This window comes from Cyprinodon variegatus, unplaced genomic scaffold (assembly GCF_000732505.1).
Source record: "Cyprinodon variegatus isolate N-32 unplaced genomic scaffold, C_variegatus-1.0 Scaffold830, whole genome shotgun sequence".
NCBI lineage: Eukaryota > Metazoa > Chordata > Actinopteri > Cyprinodontiformes > Cyprinodontidae > Cyprinodon > Cyprinodon variegatus.
The window spans coordinates 182,574-192,723 of NW_015151283.1; the positions used below are offsets into that span (position 1 = coordinate 182,574).

A 10,150-nucleotide genomic window follows, 5' to 3' on the forward strand; every position below is an offset into this window, starting at 1 on the left:
GGTTCTGTTCTTCATTTTGGTTCTGACTTGGTTTTGCTTTAGTTTCCTCATCACAGTTCTGATGCGGTCATTGTTCCGTTTTCTCACTGTGGTTCTAATCCAGTAACATTTCTGTTTCTTCAATGTGGTCCTGCTCAGACTATGGTTCTGATCCAGTAATGGTTCTGATTCCTCCTCATGGTTCTGATCCAGTAATGGTTTTGTTTTCTCATCATGGTTCGAATCCAGTAATGGTTCTGTTTTCTCATCATGGTTCTGATCCAGTAATGGTTCTGTTTCCTCATCATGGTTCTGATCCAGTTACTGTTCTGATCCAGTTATGGTTCTGTTTCCTCATTGTGGTTCTGATCAGGGTATGGTTCTGATCCAGTAATCTTTCTGTTTCTTATCCATGGTTCCGGTCCAGTAAGGGCTCTGATCCCGTTATGGTTCTGTTTCTTCATTGTGGTTCTAATCCAGCAATGTTTTTGTTTCTTCACTGTGGTTCTGATGCAGTTATAGTTCTGTTTCCTCATCAAGGTTCTGATCCGGTTCTGGTTCTCTTTCCTCCGTGTTTGAGGTGTTTCTGTTCCGTTTGTAAAATGTTGTGGACTCCTCTGATTGGCTGCTGGAATAAAGAGCTGTCAGGTGGAGCAGCTGGTGGAGGAAAACAGAGGAGCTGAAGTCAGATTGGTCCAAAGATCAATCGCAGTGGGACAGGGAGTTCTCTGCTCTCTACTTTCAGAACCAGAAGCTCTCAGCTCCACCAGAACCAGGGAGGAGATGGCAGGAACCCAACGGGAACAACCAGCAGATACAGATTCTGCTCATTTCCAGCTTCCTTTGTGGAGATTATTGGACTTTATTTAGAAAAATGTTCCTTAAACTTTTACATCCAATCTCCCACAACAATGATGATGATGATGATGATGATGATGATGATGATAGGGATGATCTAATCTCATATTAACAATTAGATGATTCTTATAGCCTCTAATTGTTCAGGGGGTGAATCAGCCAATCAGCTCTCTCTGCAGAGCCAGATAACGGTTGTAACAAATCTCTGTACAGGCATTTTACTTTCTAGACCTGGATTATACATCTCTACTCTCTGTTTCATCCAGCTTCTCACTAAATGCCTCCTTTCTCCTCCCAATGTTTGTTCCTCTACAAGCTTTGAAGGCTTGAGAAGTTTTGGGAAAAACCTGATCTACTGAGGGGAAAATCTTATGTCTCTCTTATGGCTAGTTCTAGTTTTAGTCATACAATATCAGAAGCTTAACACTGAACTCTGAAGACAGATCAAAAGCCTAATTTTCACTACTGCAGAGCAGCGACAGAGACCTAAGGCTTGTTTTAGGTGGATAAAAACCAGATTGATCCACATCTGCTCTTTTCTTCTCAGGTTGCTTTTGTGCTCATGGCCGCTTTGCCCAGAAACTTCTGAATGACCTTTTCTCCAACTACACCAATGCTCTGCGGCCGGTGGAGGACACGGACCACATCATCAACGTAACCCTGCAGATCACCCTGTCCCAGATCATCGACATGGTAACCAGACCTGCAGATGTCTGATCACGCTGTGGACTCTCAGGTCCTCATCTGTTTGGTCTCATCAGGATGAAAGGAACCAGATCCTCAGCACCTACCTGTGGGTCCGCCAGGTGTGGATGGACGCCTTCCTGATCTGGAGGAAGGAGGACTACGATGGCCTGGACGCCATCCGGATACCTAGCAGCTATGTCTGGAGGCCTGACATCGTCCTCTATAACAGGTACACAAAGCTTCCTGTCAGAGGTGCTCACTTCTTCTGCAGATTAAAAAATGTTTTCTCTTTCTGTTTTGCAGCGCAGACGATGAGTTCTCCAGCTCCATGGAGACCAACGTCGTCCTCCGTAATGATGGACAGGTGACATGGGACCAACCGGCCATCACCAAGAGTTCTTGCTCGGTAGATGTGGCCTTCTTTCCCTTCGATGTGCAACAGTGCCACCTGACCTTCGGCTCCTGGACTCATAATGGGAACCAGATGGACCTCTCCAATGCCTTGGACAGTGCTGATCTGGCTGATTTTGTCCCAAACGTAGAGTGGGAGGTAAGAGGTGACCTCAGCAGCTTGTCTTCTGTGGTTGGGTTTTCCTGATCCAAACTTCTTTCTGAGCAGGTTCTGGGAATGCCAGCCAAGAAGAATGTCATCCTGTACGGCTGCTGCTCAGACCCGTACCCAGACATCACCTTCACGCTCCACTTGAAGAGACGTGCCTCCTTCTACATCTTCAACCTCCTCATCCCCTGCATGATGATCTCCTTCCTGGCTCCACTGGGCTTCTACCTGCCGGCGGACTCTGGAGAGAAGGTTTCTCTGGGTGTGACGGTGCTGCTGGCGCTCACCGTGTTCCAGCTGCTGGTGGCTGAGAGCATGCCACCGTCTGAGAGCGTCCCACTCATCGGTCAGAACCTCCTCTCTCTTTCAGATAAACCATTTATTATTGGGTTGCCTTAGATCATCCCACTTTCGTCCTTGTTTGTTGGACACCTTTTAAAACTCTGCAGGCATAAAATAATGACATTTATGCGGAATGTCATCAGCATAAATAGGGTAAAAATAGTTTTTATTACCTAACCACCCCTGGAAGAAGAAACACAGGAGAACAGGAAACGTCCCGGTGCAGGGCCTTGGGGTACCCCACAGACCTTCACAATCACTGATATTAGCTGCTAGGTGACCCAGAGGTTCAGTCCAGATGATTTCCAACTCAACTAAGTGGGACACGATGAGAGTGCAGAGCACTGATCTGTTTGTCTTTCAACAGGGAAGTACTACATCGCCACCATGACGATGGTCACTGCATCCACAGCGCTCACCATCTTCATCATGAACATCCACCACTGCGGCCCTGAGGCCCGCCCGGTTCCAAAATGGGCAGAGTGTCTAATCCTGAAGTTCCTCGCTAAAATCTGCTGTGTCAATGAGGTCGGAGAGAGCTGCCTTGGAAGTTCATCCAGGAAACAACCATTATCTCAGGAGGAGTCAGACGAGCAGGACTCAGGCGGCGGAAGAGGAGCAAATTGGGATGTTAATGGCCAAGCATGGGGAGGAAGGGTGGAGGAGGGTGAGACCAAGCAGACTGTCTGGAAGGAAGATCTGTTCGTCACCGTCGACCACTCTGAGGAGAAGGAGGCCACTGGGAGGAGAGAGGAGGAAGAGCAGCACTCCCACATTGACCATGAGGGAAGAAGAGGAGCGTACGTTGAGGAGAAGAAAGGTGTTGGAGGTGCAGTTGAGGAGAACCGAAGGGAGATCTGGGTGAGAACCAAATGTGTGTGCCAACACCAGCGTCTGCTGAAGAGCGTGGAGTACATCGCCATGTCGTACCAAGACCAGCGGACGGCGCAGGTCCGCATCTCAGAGTGGAGGAAGGTCGCCAAGGTGATGGATCGCTTCTTCATGTGGCTCTTCTTCATCATGTTCTTCCTCATGAGCATCGTTATCCTGGGAAAGGCCCTGTGATTGAGAACATCTGGACGCTCACGTTGCTCACGTTTGTGTTTGTTCTTCACAGCTTCACTAAACTGATGATGAAGCTACATCATCATCAACATTTTAAGCAGACATTTTTGGTCAGGTTCCTGAAGGCAAGGCTCGAATAAATATCCAGGAAGCAAACTGATCCCATGAGAGGTTTGGACACCAGGGTCCAATAAGGCCGGTTCTGTCTGGCTCTCCATCTTGTCTGGAGAAGAAATAGGTCTTTATGAATGGTAAAAAATAATCAGAATAAGTGAAACTTGACAAATGAAATTTGAAATCATGAAATCATCTTCAGAAACAACAAACCAGATTATTTTAGGTCTGTAAAGTAAAGCTCTGTGTTTACATCTTTAACCCTCTTTAGGGCAAGTTACCGTTTTAATCACTTGCATACCCTTTACAAATGGAGTCCCTATCCGTCAGTGAAGTCTAGAAAGATATTTATATCCCATCATCCAGTAAAGATAATGCTACCTGGCTGTTAAACATGTTATTTCAGCGTTTTAACAATTAGATGACCTCATGAATTATATATTACCTACTATAAATTAAGTGAAAAAAGTTAACAAATTAAGAAAAAAAAATAAAAAGCCAATTGAAACCTTAAAAACAATAAACTAAGTTAAAAAGGTGAGATATTTAAGTGGCTTTATTGGCAATAATGCTCTAAGGCGGAGGTCTTCAACAGGGGGTCTGCGACTCCTAGGGGGTCCATGGAGGTACTGCATGGGGGTCGCTAAAATTCTGGTAGATTGGACTGCAATTTTTTCCACTAATTGAAATGTCTTTAAATCCACATTAACATGAACGTAAACACAATGTAGTAAACTGATAAATGACACAGAAGATGTCTTTCAGTCATCAATGCACACATTCAGTGACACACAGGAGCTCTTTCAAGCTGGGCACCGTTTCATTCACAACACCTGTTCTATCAACCCGGAATCGGAATCAGAACATTACACCATCTGTAATAGAGTGACTATAGGACCAGTTTGATATAACACAGTTTTATACAATATATATAAAATTAGGGGGTCCCCGCTCCATCTCGCCATCAGTTTGGGGGTCCTTGGCCTGGAAATCCCCCTGCTCTAAGGCTATGTTGTAGCAAATTAAAAAAAAAGTCTTTCACTCAGTGAATGCTTTTCATTAATTTCTTATACTATACTTTTGTTATTTTTCCTAATATATCAGGGCAAATTGCCATTTCTTGTTATAACATTGAACTTCATTTTTACCATCAAAGTATACATATTTTTTTATAGTTACAAAAGTAATAAGGTCTTATCCTGTCCTCCAATAACACTCGACCTGAAATTTAGATTCTCCAAGTATTTCACTTAGTGCCATATAAAGAGTTAAGCTTTCTCTTCCCTGATTCTTTCCTGCAAAGACATCACTCTGAGCAAACACTTCAAAGAACACTTCATAATATATACATATTAAATATCCATGAGACATGACAACAGATTTCACATAACTGCAATCTTACTCAGACCACAGAGGTTGCTCTGCTTTTTATACTCACGGGTTGCCACATCATTACATCAAACACGTGTTTGTAAAATGAGCCATTACTGGCCCCAGCCATTCCATAATAATGCACCGTGTTCCAGATAAAGGGCTGGTTATCCTCCCGCAGCAGCGTGTCGCAGACAGCTTGTCACAGGTATTTTTGATTTATGCCCAATATTGAAGCGTGGTCTGTGCTGTGTTATTAAGAGGGACAATCAGGAACTATCTGTGGGTCTAGATACGGCAGAGACGGCAAGGAAGTGGGGACCAGTTTGTGCAACAATGGAGGGACATGAGGGTGAAAAAGAGCAGGGATCCAGGTGGAAAAAGGGTCCCAGCATTCTTGCGCACCTCCCTCCCCTAGAGGGTCCAACTTCACGTCGTTTTCCAAGGTGTAGGTCATAAAAAAAAAAAAAAAAGCCAGTAAGGTACCAAACAGGAAATACGCATAGAGTAGAGCGGATGTAGATTTGACCAATCAGAGGTCTACTGTCTGCGGTCACCTACGATTTTGGAGAGGTGCACCAGAGTGTCTGCGGGAGGGGCGGAGGCACATTTGCATTACTGCTACACACACGCAGACCACCTGGTTTCTGAGTATAAATCAGCCTTAAAGGCAGAGAGAGCTCGTTGTTAAGCATTATCCACTCTGTCTGTGCTCCCATTTTATTCCCGAATCTCTGTTATGTACATAATGAAGATGAGAACAGTTTATCCTGACAGAAGAACTGTCCTAATTAGATAAACTGCAGCTGCAGAGGCGCTGAGGCTCTGAATGAGTCTGGGCTGTGAAAACATTTAGAACTTCCTGATGTGTTTGTGGTTTTCTCTTATCCAGCCATCAGTTTGAGACCATAGGATGGTTCCTCTCATCCCTTCAAACCAGACATGACTCATTTTACTGAAACTAAAACAAATCATCAGTTTAAAGATTTTTTATTTCTGTTTTCCGAAGGGAAACTCCTTAATTCCTAAAAACTGAGGATCCAGTGTTGGTTCTGATTCTTCAACTCATGTTTTTTTCCACTTCATAAACCACCGCCTGCCGCATGAGTCAGTGAATATAAAGGACCTGTGATGTTTGATTTACTATAATAAAGGATCTTTATAATTATTCTTTGTTGTTGAGTTTTCCTCTGAGACCCAAACGCATGAACACTGAGTCCGACACAAAGGGTCCAGAACAGGAATCCTGTTCCTGGATGTCTGCAGCAGCACAGCAGGAATGGACCTGAAGTAGAACTGAACTGAACTCCTGAAGCTCAGGCCTGGAGAAGAAGGTTAGCTATGAAGGTTATTTGTTTCAAAACTATTTGTGCATAGTAAGTGTGAATTTGTAGTTGTAGAGAGAGTTACATTCTAAGTTTTATACATGTAGAATAAAAAAAGAAATTCACAGGTGCACATTTTTTTTTTTTACACCTGATCAAATTTTAAGTACAAGTACACAATTCTTTCCTACAAGTTGCACATCAAAACCTCTTACATTCTCAGTTTTGCTCCAAATGTTCCAGAACTATTGTTGAAAAACTATTTGTGCATTACAACTTTGGTGTTTTGTAATTGTAGACTTTTTTAAATCTGTCCCAGTTACAAAAAAAGTTACACCTCTTCAAATGCTTGTGTACGAGTACTCAAATTGTGTTCTGTGCGATGCACATCAAAAAATGTCTTCCGTTCAGTTTTGCTAGTTGATCTAAAACAAATGGTGCGAAATAAAATCAAACACGTGTGTTAAAATCTTAAAAAAAAAGAAGATATTTTTTCCTTAACATGAATGCAAATCAATGCACAAATCTGCTGCTGTGACTTACAAATTCAATTTTACAAGTTACGCCTTCATTTTCACTTTTGACACAAATGTCACACCGGTAAAAATGATCTTTGACTTGTGGGTAGTATCCTTTATTTACACGTACAAAACTTAGAATGTAACTCTCTATCTACAACTTCAAATTCATGCTTACAATTCATAAATAGTTTTGAAAAAACTAACCTTCATAGTTAACTTAAGCTGCTGCAGCTTCCCCTGGTGGATGAGACATGAAGAACATGTTGTATGCTTGCAAACCAAACACACCAGAGTCTGAGCTTCTACAAGAAGATCTTTATGACCAAATCCTTGCAGGACCTTTGTGTCTGATTGTTTAATTTTTTCTGAGCAGCAAACAAATGCAACAGAAAGCTGGATGGAGTCGGAAACCTCAAGCTGTGCTCCCACTGAGTAAAATCCAGCAGGTTACCTGACCTATGGGCGACAGCTTCCTGTGACTTTGGCTGACCGTACTCTTCATATTTACTAAGTAATGTAAAACCATCATTCAAACATCTAGGATCCAAACTCTTGTGGTTTTTAGCCTATTTTTGGGGGTGCGGAAGCAACCCTAATTTGAATCAAAGCACCTCTAAACTTTGAGTTGTTGTTTTAATACCCTGTGTGCTTTTTACAATAAAAAAAGGGACATTTTTAAAACTATACAGTATTTAGTTATTTAACCCCTTCAATTATGTTCTGGTTCATCAAAAATAATAATAAACAAACATAATAACAAATAAACAGGCCTGATGGAGCTCCTTAACTAAAATGTTGACTAACGCTTTGAGGAAAAACTGCTGTTTTCGAAATATTCAGTCAGATTACACTTGTTGATGGTGTGTTCACCAGCGAGGTGCTCTAATGCGTCTGAGACTGGTTTGTTTGATTATCTTTAAAACCACAACTCAATATCATTACTTATATTTACTGAATCAATAGTAAACCGTTAGCATTTCTTTCTGTTTCTAGTTATTTGAATTTATAATCCATCTTATGATTGCCAGTCTAAAGAGGAAGAGGAGTAAAGGGGGAGCAGAGGAGCAAGGTGTGTTCACAGTGAAAAGTCAGGGAAAACCAGGTAAGAAAACAGACAGAATGGCAGCAGGCCAAACAGCAGTTGTTAAACTGGCAAAGGAAAAACATTTCATTGAGTAGATTATTTTACATATATCATGGAAGTAATTCTTGCAGACAAAAGAGAAAAAACATTTCATGAAAACTGATTCAAAGGTTTCCATGAAATTTACAAGCTTTAATCGGTTGGAATATTCTTCTAAAAAATGCTGCTTTTTGCTTTGCTTGTTAGGTTTTTGGCCAACGTCTCAGATACGATGCATTAGTGAATGATGGAGTCAGTCATTACCAAAACGCATTGAACAAGTTTTAAAAAATATGAGTAGAAAACACTGAAATTAATGTTTTCTGGCCAGACAGCTTTCTGGGCGCTCAGCACCACTAAGCCTCTGGTCCTATAATCGCCCCAGGTTTTTGCTATGGTTGTTTTTTCTGGTATTTAGATTTGTTTGAAAAATTGAAACCTCTGTGAGACAATAAAGCATCAAATGGATCATATTGTATGTTCCGCTGAGTTCCATGAACCTCGGCCCCCTTCCAGATGTCCTTCTGAATTAGTCTAGTGCTCAGGGCTCTTTAATTCCAGTCCTGGACGTCTGCAACTTAAAGATGCTTCAGCACACCTGAATTAAATCTCTGATGACCTCCTCTGCATGTTATCAAAGGGTTAAGGTTCAGATAAAAATAATCTAAAAGCCTCTAAAAGAAAAAGGAAAACCCAGGAAGCACCACAGAGACAAGTCACCCTGCTGCTCACCATCTTGGCCTAATTCTGATTCTCTAGGAACAGAACAGCAGTTCTTCCCTTAGGTTTAGGAGACCTAACCTAGCTACAGTACAACTGGATGGTTCAGATTGGAACCTCTGTGTTGACCATGATCAGTAGGCAGAAGGTCTCCCTGAACCCCTACAACTGTTACTGGAGCCTGCAGCTGAACAATAATGCATACTCAGCTTGCTGTGACCAAATGCTTGCCTGCATTTGTGTTTGTGGAGCATGACTTTGGTCTGGTCTGCTTCATGTTGAGTATGAAGCTACAGAATGTGTTATACTGCTGACCCGATAATGTCAGATCTTTAACTGCTGGACCGTGACCTGCAGAAACTGTTCTGAAGAGCTGCTCATGATTGGAGTCTCATAATATCTGAAAATATCTCTTTGTCAATAAGCTTGTATTTTGTATTCAGTTTATGTTAATCAACAGACTAGGCAGACGAGCTCCGAGCCAACTTCCATGTCAGAGGATAAAGAGAGCACATCCAACCAGTCACAGTCAGAGAAAAAGGACTACACTGAAAAATAGGCTGATATCTAACATTTATAAACAAGAACTTACAGATTAATCAGGGTCGGAGAATAAAGATAGAATGAAGCAGATTGATGAAATGGGGGTCCCTATGTCCTCCAGAAGTCTAGACCTATAGCAGCATAACTATAGAGATAGCTCAGGATAACCTGAGCCACTCGAACTATGAGCTTTATCAAAAAGGAAAGTTTTAAGCCTACCCTTAAAAGTAGACAGGGTGTCTGCCTCACGGACTAAAACTGGTAGTTGGTTCCACAGGAGAGGAGCCTGATAACTAAATGAACTGCCTCCCATTCTACTTTTAGAAATTCTAGGAACCACTAGTAAACCTGCAGATTGGGAGCAAAGTGCTCTGTTAGGAACATAAGGAACAATCAGATCTCTGATATAAGATGGAGCTTTTAAGGCTTTGTATGTGAGAAGGTAGATTTTAAATTCTATTCTTTATCTCGTTATCTTTGTTCAATCCAACCTCCATGCTGCAGTACTGGTTATCAGCCAGCAGATGGAGCCAGAGTCCTCTAGATAACAAAGGAAAACATATTCTTAGCACTTTGATTAATTGGGTCTGTGGGGTCCCATCAGTTCTGGGTTCTGTTTATTTGAACAGCGTTAGGTCACAACAGTACAGAATTAAGGGATTAATAAAGTAATTCTGATTCTGATACAGGATTACTAAGTGGGAACAAATGGCTCAGATCTGTGCAGCTGCAATATAGTCCTAACAGAACCTGGTCTGCTTATACAGAGAAACTATAAGGTTGTTTCCTGAGTCTAACCCAAGGAAATTAAACCGCCAGCAGAATCCGAACCAGAACCACGCAGGCTCAGTATGAAGGAGCATCTGCTATGAGCAACTCAAAGTTGAAGGTAAAAAAAAAAAAAAAAAAAAAATAAAAAAAAAAAAAAAAAAAAAAAAAAAAA

At 41.9% G+C, this 10,150-nt stretch overlaps 1 protein-coding gene across 1 annotated transcript in view; it reads left to right on the forward strand.

Annotated features, from left to right (window-relative positions):
- Positions 1–3,965, forward strand: part of LOC107099001 (neuronal acetylcholine receptor subunit alpha-10-like) — a 13,236-nt gene extending 9,271 nt beyond the window's left edge. The window contains exons 3-7 of the mRNA XM_015396926.1: positions 1,385–1,530; positions 1,599–1,753; positions 1,828–2,074; positions 2,144–2,429; positions 2,793–3,965. Of these exons, the coding sequence (XP_015252412.1) occupies positions 1,385–1,530; positions 1,599–1,753; positions 1,828–2,074; positions 2,144–2,429; positions 2,793–3,490 (1,532 nt within the window). The 3' untranslated portion in view covers positions 3,491–3,965. The remainder of the gene's footprint in view (positions 1–1,384; positions 1,531–1,598; positions 1,754–1,827; positions 2,075–2,143; positions 2,430–2,792) is intronic.
- The last annotated feature ends 6,185 nt before the right edge of the window (positions 3,966–10,150 follow it).